Source organism: Terrapene carolina, unplaced genomic scaffold, assembly GCF_002925995.2.
Source record: "Terrapene carolina triunguis isolate 2854851 unplaced genomic scaffold, T_m_triunguis-2.0 Scaffold211, whole genome shotgun sequence".
NCBI classification, from domain to species: Eukaryota; Metazoa; Chordata; order Testudines; family Emydidae; genus Terrapene; species Terrapene triunguis.
The window spans coordinates 21,950,045-21,968,574 of NW_020664562.1; the positions used below are offsets into that span (position 1 = coordinate 21,950,045).

The window sequence follows — 18,530 nt, forward strand, 5'->3', positions numbered from 1 at the left end:
TTAGGTTAAATTTTAATAGGCTGTTGCACAGTCTTTGGATTGTTGTATTTATATAGGTGATTTCAGCAAAGGGGATGGGGCCCAGCAGCAAAGATGCGTTTGACAGCTGCTTTTCTATTCTTCCCTAGAACGTATCTCACTGCCACTCACTAGAACTAAACAGGAGGACTTTGGTAAGAGGAATTCTCCATCAGAACCCCCAGCTACCACAGTTCTGGATATTAATATTCTTACTCCAAAAGCGCCAGGTTAGCTGCTTTAATTACATAACCATTTTCCAAAGAACATTTTTTGCAGGTCTGCCTTGTGCGCACGTTGGTGAGTACTGGGAACTGCACAACCACCTCAGTCTCTTTAAAATGCATGTATAGTTTCCATGACACTTCATACTTGATTCCATCAAATTCTTGTTCTTTGAGTCCAATGGACTGGAGAAGGGGAAACATACAACTTCTAGGAAATGCTATTTCAACTGTTGTTTTGGTGGTGAGGGGCTTGGTAACAGTGTGTTGGGATTGGTTTAAAAAACACTTGTGGAATTGCAGTCTAATTCCTTAGCGGCACTAATGGGTTCTATAGTGACTTGTTGCCTCAATTTTGAGGTCACAAAATTCGAAATAAACTTATTTCCTTTTCTTCAGCTGTCATATGCAGTTGGGTATATTAATAAGCCCAAATGGTCAAAGTTGCACTGAATCTGTGAAGTGTTATCTAGTGAAAATGACAAAGTAAAACTCATTTGTGTTCCCTCTAGGCAATACTGTGACTCCAGTTTCAGACAAAGACAATGAACTGTCTCTCTCTCTAGCTGAAGATGGTTGTAAAGTCAGTAATTTGCTACCTATAAAACCTAGTCGCCATATAACCAAAGTCCAGTTACGATCTCCAAGGACAAAACCAGTTATTCGTCCTGTGAGTTTACCTGTAGATCGAATGCTTCCTCCGTGTGTTTTGAATGAGAGAAACTCAGGAAATGTAGCAATTTTAAGTCCAGAAAAGCTTGGCAGGAGTCCTACCATTGAAGAGGTTTCAGAGACTAAGGCACTTCCTGCTGTTAATGCCTGTTGCAGACTTTCTTGTTACGACACACAGACTCTGAGGAAAACTTGGGACAAGCAGTATAAACAGTATGATATGACTCCAAGGACAGCAATGATTATGACCAATGTACCCCAGGAGAACCGAGCACATGAGAGTGGGAGTGCATCTGCCTTATCTTCATCCTACAGTGTTGGTAACAATTCAGTGAATGCCATACTTCCCAATAAGCCATACACTGTACCTGTCAGATCTGTGAGGATGACAACAGAAGGGAATGGTCCAGATTCTAATCCTCTTGCTGCTTTCAGACCACCAAGAACTTTGCAGCCACCACCAGGAACTTTTTATAAACCACCTTCTAATAACAAAGCTAAGCAAAATGAGGAGGGTTCTGTTCCTAATGCTTGTGCGGCAGCCAGTGCTAGCTCTGTTCTTGCCCAAGATAACACTGTGAAACTGATCAGGAACTCTGCACTTGTATCAGGTGCTCCTGGACAGCATGCAAATCAACAAAAAATGAGCTCAGAGGACCTTCATCCCTTAGACCTGAAGCCCACCTATAAGAGACTAAGACCAAAACGTATGCAAGAATTAGAACACAGGGAAGCTCATTTTGTATAGGGCAGCAGATACTTCTTGGAACGTTAGTACAGGTTACTGATCTTGTCAATATAGATTTTTTTTTTCCCTCCCCCCATTGAGGATCCCACTTTTGTGCCATACTGGAAATATATATACACACAACACAGCATTTTAAAAGTGGGGGAGGAAACTGTGAAGGAAAAATGAAGTTGAATTTTTTTTAATTCAGTACATTTTCATAAAGGTCTATTTAAATGCATTCCCAATGTAGATGGAGCTATAGAAGGTGCACTTGGTAAGACACTGAGCTTCAATTCCCTGGGTGAAATGAATTATTTATAGCAAGAAATGATTGCTCTTGCGTACAGCAATGGAAGGAGCCATTTTTCAATATAAATTTGTACTAAAGATGGAGAGTTTGATGCTCAACTGTTTAAACATAAACCAAAGCTTGTGCTTTGCTCTGTAAAAGCTTCTGTTCAGTTTTCCAGTCTTTGCAATTAAAGCTTTGCTCCTGAATAGATTACATACTGGCCAACATGGCCTATAATTGTGTGTTATATATGTATATTTTATGCCAATATGTTCATCTGTTGCCAGTTTTCAATGTTGTCACTTTAATGTTATTTGTACAGAAAGATGCACTTACTGAGCTGTAGTAGTGAAAACCAGAAATGACTTCATATCCAGTTACAGGTAGTATAACTTAGTGAGTGAATCAAATACACACAACCTAGCTAGTTCAGATGACCTTCGGGTGAGTACCCGTTGCAGTGGTGCTGTCGTTCCCAGTTACAAAATAGCCAGTGCTTTCCCTTGCTATAAGTCAGTTTCACTTCTTGCCTAATGTAACTGAAATGAAGAGTATAGTTTTGAGATATGGTGAAAATAACCAAAAAAAAATCAGCATTAGTAGGTGCATCTAATGGTTTTTCACTTTGTATTAAATGTTTTATATGTACACTGCTATATTTGCTTAAAAAATATATTAACTTGTTAACATTTTGCTGACTCCATGGTTTCTGTACTATCTTGCTTTCTTCTAAATTATTAAAATACAGACTCTTGGTCTTTGCTAGGGTTTAGTATTAATACACCTGTACTGAAATACTTTCATGTTTCAGTTTGAAAAAGGAGTCATTTTTGTTCCTGCTTTAAGAAATTAAAGGTCTCATCAAACTTCCCTTTCTGAAAATAAAACAAACAAAACTTTAACTTCTTAGTTTAGTTAAACTTAGTTTAACTTCTGTGCCAGGGAAGATAATGGAGCAAGTAATTAAGGAAATCATCTGCAAACACTTGGAAGGTGGTAAGGTGATAGGGAACAGCCAGCATGGATTTGTAAAGAACAAATCATGTCAAACCAATCTGATAGCTTTCTTCGATAGGATAACGAGTCTTGTGGATAAGGGAGAAGCTGTGGATGTGGTATACCTAGACTTTAGTAAGGCATTTGATACGGTCTCGCATGATATTCTTATCGACAAACTAGGCAAATACAATTTAGATGGGGCTACTGTAAGGTGGGTGCATAACTGGCTGGATAACCGTACTCAGAGAGTTGTTATTAATGGTTCCCAATCCTGCTGGAAAGGCATAACGAGTGGGGTTCCGCAGGGGTCTGTTTTGGGACCGGCTCTGTTCAATATCTTCATTAACGACTTAGATATTGGTATAGAAAGTACGATTATTAAGTTTGCGGATGATACCAAACTGGGAGGGATTGCAACTGCTTTGGAGGACAGGGTCATAATTCAAAATGATCTGGACAAATTGGAGAAATGGTCTGAGTTAAACAGGATGAAGTTTAACAAAGACAAATGCAAAGTGCTCCACTTAGGAAGAAAAAATCAGTTTCACACATACAGAATGGGAAGAGACTGTCTAGGAAGGAGTACGGCAGAAAGGGATCTAGGGGTTATAGTGGACCACAAGCTAAATATGAGTCAACAGTGTGATGCTGTTGCAAAAAAAGCAAATGTGATTCTGGGATGTATTAACAGATGTGTTGTGAGCAAGACACGAGAAGTCATTCTTCCGCTCTACTCTGCTCTGGTTAGGCCTCAGCTGGAGTATTGTGTCCAGTTCTGGGCACCGCATTTCAAGAAAGATGTGGAGAAATTGGAAAGGGTCCAGAGAAGAGCAACAAGAATGATTAAAGGTCTTGAGAACATGACCTATGAAGCAAGGCTGAAAGAATTGGGTTTGTTTAGTTTGGAAAAGAGAAGACTGAGAGGGGACATGATAGCAGTTTTCAGGTATCTAAAAGGGTGTCATAAGGAGGAGGGAGAAAACTTGTTCACCTTAGCCTCTGAGGATAGAACAAGAAGCAATGGGCTTAAACTGCAGCAAGGGAGGTCTAGGTTGGACATTAGGAAAAAGTTCCTAACTGTCAGGGTGGTTAAACACTGGAATAAATTGCCTAGGGAGGTTGTGGAATCTCCATCTCTGGAGATATTTAAGAGTAGGTTAGATAAATGTCTATCCGGGATGGTCTAGACAGTATTTGGTCCTGCCATGCGGGCAGGGGACTGGACTCGATGACCTCTCGAGGTCCCTTCCAGTCCTAGAATCTATGAATCTATGAAAAACCCTGACGCTGCAGTCAGTGGCTATACCCTGAACTTAGTTTCTGGAACAGAAATGTTAGATTCACAAAGCTGAACTTCCAATTTCCCAGGGAAGCATTTGCAAAACTATGACACCTCTGGGCAGTTCTGAGATGTCCAGAATTATTTCTTTCATTTGAGCACATGGCTTAAAAGGCAGTAGAGCAGTTTATATGAGAACCTGGCTAGTAGCAAATTCGGTCTGATTCTGGCAGCAGTAGGCAGGTCAAAAATGACAAATTAGGAGAGGTTGAAGATTTCTTCTTGAGATGTGAGAAGAGGTTCCACTTCAAGAAAGAAGAAATGAGCTTGATCTGTGGGCAAAAATAGTAGGTATTCTTGAAAAGACTAAGTGCAAAGTGGTGGACATGGCATAGAGCTAGTGAGAGGATGGTGATAATAAAACTTAAAAAATCTCCAGTAGACAAACTAGAGTGTTTAAATTTAAATTTAATCATTAAATCTTTCCTCTGCCCCATCTGATTTTTTTTTTTCGCTTTGGGAATGTTTTACATAGATTAGTAAACTGTCTTAATGACTTTTGAAATGCTAATAGAAACTATTTTTCATGAACTTGTAGTACCAGTTTGGCAATTACAATCAGTGGTCAGTCTAGTCTAATAGACCATCTCTGGTAATAGTCCATACCAGGTGCTTCTGAGGTGTAAAATCACCATAATGTACATAACTGTGTAATAGTATACCAGGTGGGTCTCCTAACTCTTCTGCCTTTTTTTATTCCCTGAAGCTTTATCTTTAGTCGATTATATCACACCATTCTTTATACCCCCAATTCCAATGTCATGCTGCCAGCACACACTTCCATTGTTTTTGAACACATGAAATCTGGGCTCTGCTACACACCACCTCAGGAAGGCATAAATGATTATCTCCAAGTCTCTCTAGATTGCTTCCATCAGACTTTCATGTTGCAGCATTAATATTTATTTACTAGGGTTTAGTGTTCACTTATGACCTGTTACTTTGAATCTGGCATAGTTTTTGGTTTCAAATCCTTTTGCTGATGTAGAGTTGGTCAAAAAATTAAACTGTTTTCACTTAAAAGAGAACAATTTGCACTCAGTTTTAAAAGGTTAAATTAAATGGGTCATTTTTTAAATTTTAAAAATGTTACGATTACAGCAAACATTATCAAAAATATCGGTCTTTTGTTCAAAAGCACAACTTATATGGAGAAACAATTTTTGACAATGTCAATAGCTTTCAGGTTTTTTTTTTTAGAAAAGGCCATTTTTCAGTGAAAACTTTTAATTTCTAAATTTCAGCCACATCTAGATATAAATACTTTTTCCAGACATTGCCACATCTGCAACCTTACTACACCAAGCTGGCTGAGGATATTTTATCTACCATAGAACAAATGGTCACCGAACCAAAGGTATTTTGTGTTCCTTTCTAGCATTGAGTGAGGTTTTAGACCTTGTGAAAAAGAATCCTTTAAAAACATCATAGCTGAAGTTTCTAGCACTCCCCTTAGGCAAGAGCTATGGAAATGTAAAACACTGGTCAGGAGGGCTGGAAGAAATAAGCAGCTGACATTCATTTCTGCAGCAGGAAGCTTAGTGGGGTCCTAAATATCCACACCCACATCTAACATAAAATGAGGCATGACATTTGGGGGATGTTCCAGAGAATCAGCTCTATCCCCAAACCCTCAGGCTAGCTCTATACAGTGGGCTGTTATACAGAATGGTGGTTAGGAGTCTATATGGAGGGAATGTGGGGACAGCATGGCTTAAAAAAATGAATGCCCGCTCTCCTTGTCTAAAATAACTTCAGCCCTCTCTGAGACTAGCCTGGCTGCTGCTCACTCAGGCAGTTGCTGTACCATGGGAGAGCACACTATACTGCACAGTAGCTTCTGTGAGAACTCCCCAATCAACCCATTAGGAATTGATGATTGTGGGGAAACCACCATTTCCTCCCCGCTTCCCCCAGCCTCAAAAACCTAAGGAGACCCATTCTATAGCTAATCAACCAGCCCACCACCAGTGCAGATTCACACTGTCAGCCATGCAAAAGTCAGAGGCCAAAGGTCCCTGTGCTTGCTAGGCCCACTGCTGCTGTTAGGAAACGTTGACTAATGGGGAAGCAACACAGAGGAACTTCCATGAGGTGTGAAAGGGGGAGTCCTAGAGACGAGGAGAGATTGGAACGGGGCCTGGGGACAGATGGATTTGGGAGTAGGGGAGAGTAGAGAACTGATGGTGCAGGAAAGAAGTACAGTTTCACTGAGGGCTGGTCCACACTGGGGCGGGGGATCAATATAGGAAACGCAACTTCAGCTACGAGAATAGCGTAGCTGAAGTCGACGTTTCCTATATCAAACTAAAAGTACCTACTTCGGGTCCACGCGGCGCAGGCAGGCTCCCCCGACGACAGCGCTTCCTCCTCTCGGCGAGCAGAAGTTCCGCAGTCGACGGGGGAGCGCTTCTGGGATCGATCTATCGCGTCCAGATGAGACGCGATAAATCGATCCCAGAAGATCGATCTCTACCCGCCGAATTAGGTGGGTAGTGTGGACCAGCCCTGACAGATGCACAGCAGAGAGCTGAAAATGGTGAACCTCTTAGACTTATTGAAAAACTGACTGGACAAGGCCAGTCCCCTCCTGAAAGAGAGATCCTTTGATCTGTGTTCCACTTACCCTATTGGCCAAAGCTGCTTCAGATGGTGTTTCAAATGGGGAGAAAATTAGGGTCTTTCAGTGTGTGAGAATGTGGCTGACTCTGTGTACAAGAGAACAGATTCATGTAAGTTGTGTGTGCTCACTAATGTACTAAATCCTGAACTGTAACCTTGTCCAGCAATAAACAAAGGAAAGCCATTCCTATTCCCTCCTCTAGTTAGCTAGCCACAATGCAGGGCTGCCTAGTTTCCCCCCCTAAAAAAAAAAAAAGTGCACGGTGTCTATGAAATGTATTGGGCTCCCACAGCATAACTGATGAATGCTAGGTACAGTTTCCACTCCCAAGTGCATTAGTTATATTTCTTCCTGACAAAATATGGAGAACTATTTCTCTATATCCTCCGTATTGCCAGAAAGTGACGAGTCCACCCAAATTCTGCACTGACTCATGCTCCCGGTAACCCTGCAGCACATATCCAGTGGGAGTAAGTTATACACGTTAGACGCTACTACAACAAAGGTTCAATCACCTGCTAACCCCCATGCAATGGTGGAGCCTCCCAAAAGGAGGCCAATGTCAGAGTCCAGCTAATCAGCAGCTGGAGACTTATGAATATTTGAGAACTCAGGTCCTTTCTTGCCAAGAAATGTTTTTTTAATGAAATCTGCCACTTTCTAGGTAGCCAGTGTAAAGAATGCAGGGTGAGTTTGTCGGTATGACTGCTCAATCTTGTGGGAAAGATTTTTGTGACCATTTTGCAAGGCTATTCTAGCACAAAGCTGTAATATAAAACTGCATTATTTACAGTTATTGGTGTAAATTCATTGCTATTTAAAAATAAAATTGTCATTTAAATTTGTTTTTAAAGTATTTGGACTAATTTCTGTTCACATTTCCCTGTATTTATGAAAATACAACAAACTGGTTCACCTTTTTTTTTTTAAAGTTACTTGAAAATCTTCCCCCCCTTTTGTGTAATTTAGAAAAAATCTTGTATGCTAGGTTTCATCTGGTTTAAAAAATAGAATTTGCCATTATTATATCACCTGCTGTTTGTGTCACAGTCGTGTTTAGGAAGCCCAACTGAGATGGGAGCTGAGATGTGCTAGAAAGTCCTTGCCCTAAACTTATTCTCTAAACAGGCAAGATAGAGGGTGGGAGGGAAAATAGATGCACAGAGGTAAAGGTCACGCAGCAAGCTAGTGGCAAAGTCAGAAATAGAGCCCAGTCCTCCTGACTCCCAGCCTCCTAGACCAGTGTTTCTTGAGTGGGTCATGACCCCAACGGGGGTCACAAAAAATCGGGATTATGAGGTGCAAACAAATTCTCACTCTCTGCTCACCCTCACCCTTCGAGCGCCAGTATTCTGTCAACGTCTCAAGACACGCACACCCATTGTTAGCATGGATACCTTTTACTTGTTCTGTAAATATAATGGGGTGAGGGATTGTGACAAATATTGACTTCAAATAAGGGGTCACCACCCTGAATAAATTGAGACGCTGCCCCTCTTACAAACCTTGCAGAGAAGATTTTGGCTTTGTTTTTAACTGAAGATGCTAATTTTATATAAAATTTCTTTAGGTTTTAATGCAAATCTCATAATATAGGGAACTCACATTTAGACAATATTCAACGCAATTAAGAGCTTATCATAATGACTGAACTGCCTTTATGATATTACCATAAGCTTGCCAAGTGCGATAGGGCTTGGGGGTCAGTCAAAGTGTTGCTATCCTGTGGGCAAGCCCTTTGGCAAGCTGTTTTCCATGTGCCTGATTTGCATGGTAATTACATTCTCTCTAGTTATACTACACTTACCCAGTCCTGCTGGAGCTTTGGTAGAGTGCTGATTTCCATAACTTCCTGACCTAATTAGTTATGACTACTCTGTTTTGCAGGGGTCCCTAATGCTACTGGTGCTGTAGTCCTGAAGCCCTTGTTTCAAATGTAGCATTTGTTCAGGTCACAAGACAATTCTCAAGGAAGGATCAACTTTCTGGTGCAGGCTCCATAGTATGTGCACAGTGTACATCATATGTTTGTTTTTCATGCAACGGCACTTACACTCTCAGACTGAGTTGTTCCACATCAAGCTGGGGATTAAAACAATCTCCTTACAACTGAGCTGTGTTATTTTGCAAGCGTTAACTGCTCCTAAGAGATGCATTCCTTTCCAGCCATGCTGAACATCCCTTCAGAAACCTTTTAATTTCCTCTAGCAGGGCAATGCTCTCCATGCCTCTTCATACGTGAGGTAAGTTGGTGACTTTTCCAGGCTTTTATTGTTACTAGTTAAATCCTGGCTTTTTTTTTGCAAATTCATGAATTCTTTAGTTTCTGTACTCTGGCAAGGGCCTAATTGAGTCAATTTGAATGCTGACTTCACATGCTCTGTAAAGCGCTCCGAGTGTGGTAGGGAAACGAGCAAACCAATTCAGGGTTCAATTGCAAAAGCTTTTTGAGTGTTGTCTATTAATGATATGCTGCTACTTATACAAAAATGAAAACAACAAAACCAAAGTGGGTGGTATCAGTACAACTCCCAGGAGGAGGCTGTAGAGGCCAACTTGTCTGTACAAAAGTTCATTTCTAGGTGCAAATGTTGCTTTGGGAGTCCATTTCTATGACGGTGATACAAAGGAATCTGGAAAAATCTTAATGTTTGTGACTCTAAAAGAGAGAGGAACAGCCCTCGCCATTCAAAGGCATCAAAGGTCAACAGTGTTAAATAGTGTGGGCAAATCCTGCTTGCTTCCCTCACACAAAACGCAAATGGCCTGAATGTAACCATTCTTGTGTAAAATCAGGCTTTGGCCATAAGCAAAGAACAGATAGACTATGTGTGCATCAAGTATGCTTTGGACTTGTTTTACAAGTATGTGCCCCGTCCATGTACGGAGCCTCTATATTGCCCAACTCTCCGGGTACACACTGCAGGAGGAATCAGTTTGTGGTGCTAAGTTTGTCCTTGTTGTGACATGCAGTGGATTCAGTAGTAATGGAGATATTCTATCTCCTAGAACTGGAAGGGACCTTGAAAAGTCATCGAGTCCAGCCCCCTGCCTTCACTAGCAGGACCAGGTACTGATTTTGCCCCAGATCCCTAAGTGACCCCCCTCAAGAATTGAACTCACAACCCTGGGTTTAGCAGGCCAATGCTCAAACCACTGAGCTATCCCTCCCCCAGTACTCTGATTGCTCTTGGATTCTTAAACTTCTGTCTTTAGAAGGAGGTTTCCTTGGCCCTTTCCTCCTTCTCTTTACTGATTTCGTATCAATGATCTCTTCACATTGTTATATCAGCAACAATGTGCACAATATAGGTCCCGTGAGCTTCTCTGCTCCCCCTTCCCCTTCCTTCCACTCCCTTCATTTCCTTCTCTCTCTCATCTCCATGTTTACTTCCACCTGGCTTCATATCCCTGTAATGCCCTCTCTAATCCAGCCCACCACAACTCCACCCCCTCCTCCTTTAAGTCTCTCTTTACGTGCTTCTTCAAGGCTTAAGAAGCACTCCAGCCCACCCCAAGGGAAGTGGTCACAAAATACATAAATCCCTCCAAAACTGAAAAAGACAAAATGAATGATACAATATTCAAGAAACTTATGAAACCAACAAGATACATCACCGCTCTATCACTTGCTTTGTGTTACATCCCATCCTCCATCTGTATGTTGTCCATTTAGATGGTAAACCCTTTGGGGCAGTGATCTATGATATGTAGACATTTTGATTTTTAAATATTTATCTATAGTGTTAGACAGTACCTTACTGACCTGCTGTGACTCCAGGGAGAGGAATGGATTATAATTTGCTCTTTCTGAAAATTGATCAGAACAGATCTGAGTTGAAGCCCATACTCCCTTGATGCCCTTTGTTTTACAGAGATGAACAAATAGTGTCTAAAGCCCAGCTCCTCGGGGTTAGAAGAGAACACATTCCTAGTATTCAGAGAAATTTTTAAAACTCGAAAGATTTTCTGTTCATACTTGCATGTCTAAAATGAATTGCTTCAGAAGAAGGGAGGTTCCTTTTGGATGATGTAGGGTCATGCTGCACTGAGGCATCTGCCCAGGCACAGACACAGGGAAAATGGCTCCTAGCTAGGCTTGTTATTAAGTTGTTACAGGTCTTTTTTGTGAAAGTGAAAATAGCCTTTGTCTATCAGTTCTCTACCCTTTAACCTTCATGTCTCCCATATAATGTTAATATAAGATGTACTTGGTTTGATGTAGGGGCAAAAAAGGACAAATTTCTGTGTGCTCATTTCACCTGTGCTGCAAAACCTCCAGGCTGGCTGGGATTCTCAAAGGAACTTAAAAGGAGTTGCTGGGGCACCTAACTCCCTTAAACTCCGTTGGAAGCCCTAGCCCCATTGAGCACGTGTACATAGGGAATTGGCATGTGTACATACCTTTATGTATACAGCTTAGCTCAGCAAAATGTGCAAGCACTTATTAAAATGTGGGTCCATATGGGGCTAGGAGGGGGCAGGGGTCCTGACCTCTATGCCTGCAAGACAAGACATATAGTAACTAATTGTATGGAAGCTATAAAAAAGTGGTATTGTCTCTGGGACTGTAGAACACTGGCCGCCTTTGTTCCACTACCACACAGAGGGGTGTATTAACTACAGTACTAGCATGAGATTGTGCAACACACACTTTATTTTTTCTAATTTTTTTCCTGCTTGTGCTTATCTTAAAAACAGCAGGGATGTGAACTCTTGTCTTCCCTAGATTTGCTGGAGGGCTCTCTCCTAAATTGATTGGACTCATGACACTTACGGAAATTTCCTTTTGCAAACTGAAGGAATAAAGGTGTCCCAGTAATACGCTGCCATTTTAAAAATAGCTTCTCTGTTAAAATTGTGGCATGTCCGGAATACATGATGGGGTGGGATGGTTTTAAAGGTTTTACTGGGACTCAGGGTGACCAGCATGACTCACTTGTGGTTTTGTAATTTATAAGTCATGCGGCCACCCCAAACTCATGCATGTATTGTGTGAACATGTATATACACACAAATCATAGAGAGCTTTACACCATCCCTGATAAGAATAGCACAAGGGCTATCTTCAAATATGCATTTACATTATATGCACTTATTATTATAGTCTGATATTTACTTTAAGTGGAATATCTCATTTCCTAACAACCAATAAAGGATGGTTCGGAAATCCTTAATGATAAGATGCTGACTGTAGTGGGGCTAGCTAAGAACCTGTATTCAAACTTATAGGTGCTATCAGTTTGAGTTTGCCAATCCCGGGTGTGTACTGAAATGCTCCACAAAAACATTTCATGTTTGTTCTCACAAATCCCACCCTTCACACACAGCAGAAGTAGGTCACATGCACAGCCTAGGCAAGGGAACTGAAAAGCAAATTCACCCCACCTTCCAATGTGATGGTATTATCTAATTAGGGCAATTACAGTTTAATTTAATCCGTTTGTCAGATGCAGCCTTCTGTGCAGGCATGTGGTCAGCAACCAGTGCCTCCTTTCTCAGAACAATTGACTTTTGGAAGTTTAATGTTCATTTGTTGAATGTGTGAAGTAGTGGATTGTTGACGGCCTTGGAGACTGAGTCATCTGCTTATCCGCAGAACATGTGTAGCACAAGGCAGAAGCCATGCAGGTTCCCCCACTCTGCATTGCAAATGTATCTCACCCTGGCATGAACCGACCTCTATCTCCAGGCCTCCATCCACCCCTCATCTCTTTGCTGAGCCTACAGCAAGGGTGCCCAGTTGTAATCTGAACATCTGTTCAACCAAAGTTGAACCAGGACCATCAAACTGATGGTAGAAGTCCCTGAATGCCCTGCATCCACATATTGTTGCACTTACAGTGCCATGGTTCCTGGCAAAACTCCATGATGCAACAGCTTGCGCAAGATTGTGAAAAGCCTTGGGAGCCCAGTAAAAGGCCTGACTCCCCATTTCTAAGTCCTTTTCTCCCTTTCTGGATCAGCACTCCACTCTTGGTTCTTACTCAGCAAGAAATGCTTCACAGGGAGCACAAGGTTGAGGCAGTGGAGTAGGTTGTGGCAGTGCCTGTGGAGAGCCAGAGGCTGACATGAGCAGCTGATGCTGCAATGCTTGTGTGCCCCAACTCGTAGCGATCTGGAGCTATGCAGTACTTGTTTGTTTTGTGGAGCACTGCTTTTGGCTCTAGACCACTGGGCAGAGACTGGTCAGGACTGAGTTGTTCTTGAGACTTGGGATGAGCCATCCAGGCCCACTATGTAGCTTTTATTTACTAAACTGTAAATAAATAGAGTAGGACACAATTTACCACTGACCTTCTTGAATGCACCTCTGTGGAGCTCTGAGTCAGAACACAGGTAATAGTCCGCTTCCTTAGAGCTCTGTTAGCTCGAATGCTTGTCTCTCTCACCAACAGAAGTTGGTCCAATAAAAGATATTACCTCACCCACCTTGTCTCTCTAGTATCCTGGGATCGATGTGGCTACATCAACACTGCAGTCAGCTTCCTGTCAGCCTGATATACTGTATTCTTCAGTGAGCTTGTCGCTGGATTATGGAAGAAATGTTGATAACTTTTAAATCTAGAGGGAAGAGTAGGATGGAGAGTGGACTTCATCAGCCTGCAGAGAGACACATTGGCTCTCCAGCCATATTGTGTGGCCTCTACCTTTATTTCTTCCTGTCCCTACCTCTACAGAGTAGTGATCCATGAGGAAATTGAAAGGCTGACAGAGGACAAAGTGACCTTATCTTACAGGTATTTCTGGAAAGCATTGAATGTCAGACTTGAGAAACGCGGGGGCACAATGGAAGCAAAACTGAGGTATAAAGTGAACCTGTCTGGAATCCTTAGCTTGGGTAATATGGCAACAGAAGTGAGTTTTGAGAGTACACATCCATCCAATATGTCAACTATATTTAATGTCCTTTATGGACAATTGAATCTCCAAGTTACTGGGCCTGAACATCAATTGGATCTGATTTATCTACAGAGCCTACAAAATTCCCACCAGACAACTAGGTTGTAGTGGAAAAAGGTGAGACTTATGCCACTTTATCAGACACCTAGAGCTCAGAAAAAGTGGTGAAAGCTGTACGGACTGATGAGATTTTTATATAAGGGCAAAAGATTCTTTCTTTCCCCCGATCTGTCTTGTCAAACATGCATCTAGAGGGGAATTTCTGGCACTTCAGGCAGTTTGCTGTTTATGTTCTGAAGGGTGGTGATCATGTGCAAGAACAATTTTGGTGGGAACGGGAATTTCTCAGAATTAGTGAACAAGTAAACTATTGCTAAGCAAATGGAGGGGAAGAAATCTGCAATGGATATTCTGTTGCTCAAATTCCTAAAGCAGAGTTGAGCATGCTGTAGATATTCTTTAAACTTACAGTTGTTTCTGTATTGCTTAGAGATACACTGGTCAGCCCTTGATAATGTGGAGTCATTGATAGTGTAATGCTTTATAAGGGATCCCTTGCTAATCACTGAAAAAGTGGCTTTACTACCTGGCTCCAGGATGAGATAAGGGAAAGCCATTGCTTACTGCCCAGGAGCCAGTTGAGATGCACTAATTCTTATACACAATATTCTTAACTCTTTTCTAGACCCTAGTACTGCAGATCTCAGATGAAGTACAGTATAGAAATTTCTTGACTCGTCATATGACTGTCTTCAGCCAATAAGGGACAGGGTTTTCTTTCTAGGATATGAAAATCATTCTTCTACTCTGTAATAAGCCAGCAAAGAAAACTGAACAAGAGCTGTTATTTTTTGATTTTCCTATAAGCAGGAACCTTGGAAGAGATTTCCCACGCTTTGCTAATACTCTTGTGATAGAACTATTTTATTTTTCTTGGCCCTTTTGTCAAGACTCCTGAAAGGGAGATCACATCCTGTAAAAGGAAAATTAACAAAGCACAAATGAACACATGCAATGCATCTAGCTCACATCCTGTGTGTGCGTGAGCATCGGGAGGGAGCTAAGTAGCATTCTAAATAGTAATGGACATGAATTTGCACTAGCTTTTTATTAAAAACTGAATTACCTATTTGTAATTTGTTCCCCCCATTCCCCCCCCCCCCCCAAATCAACAATTCAAGCTTTAACATGCTGGAGAATTGTATTTCTTCTAGTACTTGCTATTGGAAGCTGACAATTCAGATTGCTCATTAATACAACCATTTCCAGTCTACACTGATCTTTCTGGCTGGCATGCTGCCTTTAAAACTGAAGATAGAGCAAAACTAATCTCATTAGAAGTTTGCATACCTCTGAGCCTGACTTCTTTATCCATGATTTTATTTATAGTATTTTGCTCTATTTGACTTAATAGGGCCTGTAGCTGAAAACTTACAATTCTCTTCTTTCTGTAGGTCTCGCCAAACCTCCAGGCAGGAGGAAGGAATACTTAGGGGATACCCTGGGTTATTCTAAACTAAAGTTGTCCTGCTGCAGAATCTGAGATCTGTGTCTCATCTCATTTCTCTGCCTAGTCTTTATATCACTAAGACTTTTTCCTATGCAGGAGTCTTAATCTCAGCCTGTGTAATTTATAATCATCTAAAAAGTCCAAGTTCAAGGCAATCTAGCACCCACATCTTTAAAACTATTCATTTTTTAAAATAGAAAATTGAGGTTCTTTCCTTTTGTAAAGCCTTTACTAATGATGATACTTTTGGAAGCAAAAATATATTCTCCTTCATCTTCAGAAAAACTGGAGCCATTGTTGAAATGTGACTTAATAGCTGATTGTGATCTTCCTTCTTCTGTTTTCTGTGCCAAAAATACTTCAGGTACTAATGTCATAAAGGGAACTTTAATAGTTTGTTTTAGGCCAAGAAGAAAAGTCCCTTTAAATTCTTCTTTTAATTCTTCGGCATTAGCGGATTCTTGACACTATCAAATGAACAATTCAGTGGTTTATTCCTGTCTTAATAAGGGATTCCTTTGGGAATTTCCATATGATCATTAGCTTGTCCCTTGTTAATGAGTCCCTCCCCTGATAAGGAACGCTTGTATTATGACTCTTTCCCTACTACCATCAGCAAGTCTAACTAGCCAGTTAAATTTCTAAGCAGGGTCTGGATTACCCCATTTACTGCCCCTTCTCTTCCCCAAGATTATTCCTGCTGCTGGAAATCTCAACGAGATTCAGAACACAGTGGCAAAAAGTCCTAGATCTCCCAGGATGAATGTAATTGTCCTGTGTGGCAGTCCTCACACTGCTTATATTCTTCTTCTTTTACAAGTTCCCTTTGCTGACAATAGTAAGATAGAGTATAGTGTGCCTTATATAGGACAGGCTTATGACTATGAGTACGATTAAGAGAGTCCTCATTAAGACACGAACAAGCTGATGAATGGCTCAGCTAATGGAGCCAGGAAGAGGAATAGTATGCGTGGGAGACTGTGTAGGGGCCATAGGTGCCGACTCCGTGGGTGCTCTGGGTCTGGAGCACCCATAGGGAAAAATTGGTGGGTGCTCTGCACCCACCAGCAGCTCCCCCTGCCCCAGCTCGCCTCTGCCTCCCCTCCGCCTCTTCCCTGAGTATGCCGCATGCCTGCTTTTTCCCCCTGGCTCCCAGCACTTGTGCCATGAAACAGCTGTTTTGCGGGGGCAAGCACTGGGAGGGAGGGGGGAGGAGGGGGAACTCGGTGCGCTCGGGGGAAGAGGTGGGGCCAGGGTGGGGATTTGGGGAGGGGTCCAATAGGGGCAGGGAGAGGGCGGAGTTGGGGCGGAGACTTTGGGGAAGGGGTTGGAATGGGGATGGGGCAGAGGTGGAGTCAGGGCAGAGCCTGGGGCGGGGGCGGCGCAAGCACCCACAGGCGACGGGAAAAGTTGGCGCCTATGGTAGGGGCCATTGCCAGGCGGTGTGTATAGGCATAAACAGTCTTGAATTCCTGTCCATAGTTGTTGCAGAAGGCCTGTGGAGCAGCTTTCCCATGCGGCTGGGGGAGCTAGACTAGGCATGCCTAATTCCCACCCTACTGAGCTGCCTCTGCTAGATGTGGGTGTGACACTGTATGGAATTGAGACATTTTATATTATTAATACCAATATTGTAAAATTGCAATGAATTGTGCCAGATATGTCATGTAAGGCGTCAGTGATAAATGTTATGATTTGCCAAGTATGATGATCTTGTTTATATGTTTGTATAACTTTTGTATTGTAAGTTATAGATATGTATGTTATATCTGCATTTCAAAACTTGTGTTGTGTTTCTGTGACACCCCCAGATAGACTGGCATCACCACGGCCTAGCCCAAGGGTTCTCAAACTGGGGGTCGGGATCCTTCGGGGGTCACGAGGTTATTACATGGGGGGTTGTGAGCTGTCAGCCTCCACCCCAAACCCCGTTTTGCATCCAGCATTTATAACGGTATTAAATATATTAAGTGTTTTTAATTTATTGGGGGGCCACACTCAGAGGCTTACTATGTGAAAGGGGTCACCAGTACAAAAGTTTGAGAACCACTGGCCTAGCCTGTTCGATGGCCCATCAAGGGTCATCAGTTGTACAATGAACCCATTGAAAAAGCCAGGGACTACACCTTATGAGTCAGCAGGGCATGCCTATGGACAGAACCTATGGTTTGCCAGCGGGTGTCCGGTTTTCAACTGGAACGCCCAGCTGAAAAGAGACCCTAGCAGCTCCGGTCAGCACTGCTGACTGAGCCATTAAAAGTCTGGTTGGTGTGGGGCTGGCAGGCTCCCTACCTGGCTCCATGCGGTTCCCCAGAAGTGGCAACATGTCCCTCAGGTCCTAGGCGGAGGGACGGCCACGGGGGCTCCATGCTCGGCCACGACCCCACCCCAAGTGCCGGCTCCCAGCTCCCATTGGCTGAAAACTGTGGACAATGGGAGCTGGGGAGAAGGGGGGCAGCATCTGCAGGGGGAGGCAGTGCGCAGAGCCGCCTGGCAGTGCCTCTGCCTAGGAGCCGAGGGATATGTTGCGCTCATGGGGAGCCCTCCGTGGTAAGCACTGCCCAGAACCCGCACCCCAAAACTCCTCCCGTGCCCCAGCCTGGAGCCCCCTTCCGCACCCAAACTCCCTCCCAGAGCCCGCACCCAAACTCCCTCCATCCCTGGCCCCACCCCAGATCCCTCCCCCCCAGCCGGAGCCCTCCCCCAACCCCAACCCCCCGCCCCAGCCAGGATCCCCTCCCGCACCCTGAACCCCTCATTTCTGGCCCTATCCCAGAGCCCACACTCCCAGCCCAGAGCCCATACCACCTCCCACACCACAACCCCCTGTCTCAGCCTGGAGCCCCCTCCCCCACTCCAAACCCCTAGGTCCCCACCTGGAGCCCCCTCCCCCACTCCAAACCCCTCATCCCCAGCCCCACCCCAGAGCCTGCATCCCCAGCTGATGTGCTCACCACCTCCTGCACCCCAACCCCCACCCCAGTGAAAATGAGTGAGTCAGGGTAGGGGAGAGCAAGCAACGGAGGGGGGGCAGGGATGGAGTGAGCGGGGGCAGAGCCTCAGAGAAGGGGTGGGCGGAGCCTCAGGAAGGGGCAAGGAAAGGGATGGGACAAGGGTGTTAGGTTTTGTGCAATTAGAAAGTTGGCAACCCTAACAGAACCCCAAGGCTTTTCCATGCTGAGTGCTGTGAAGCTTTTGTTTGGGGCACAGGAAGTACAAC

At 43.3% G+C, this 18,530-nt stretch overlaps 1 protein-coding gene across 3 annotated transcripts in view; it reads left to right on the top strand.

The window, feature by feature from the left end:
- LOC112119087 (rho GTPase-activating protein 29) overlaps positions 1-2,172 on the top strand; it is a 74,649-nt gene extending 72,477 nt beyond the window's left edge. For all 3 annotated transcript variants that reach the window (XM_024217641.2, XM_024217643.2, XM_024217642.2), the window contains exons 23-24: positions 129-248; positions 755-2,172. In XM_024217641.2, the coding sequence (XP_024073409.2) occupies positions 129-248; positions 755-1,662 (1,028 nt within the window). In that variant the 3' untranslated portion in view covers positions 1,663-2,172. The remainder of the gene's footprint in view (positions 1-128; positions 249-754) is intronic.
- The last annotated feature ends 16,358 nt before the right edge of the window (positions 2,173-18,530 follow it).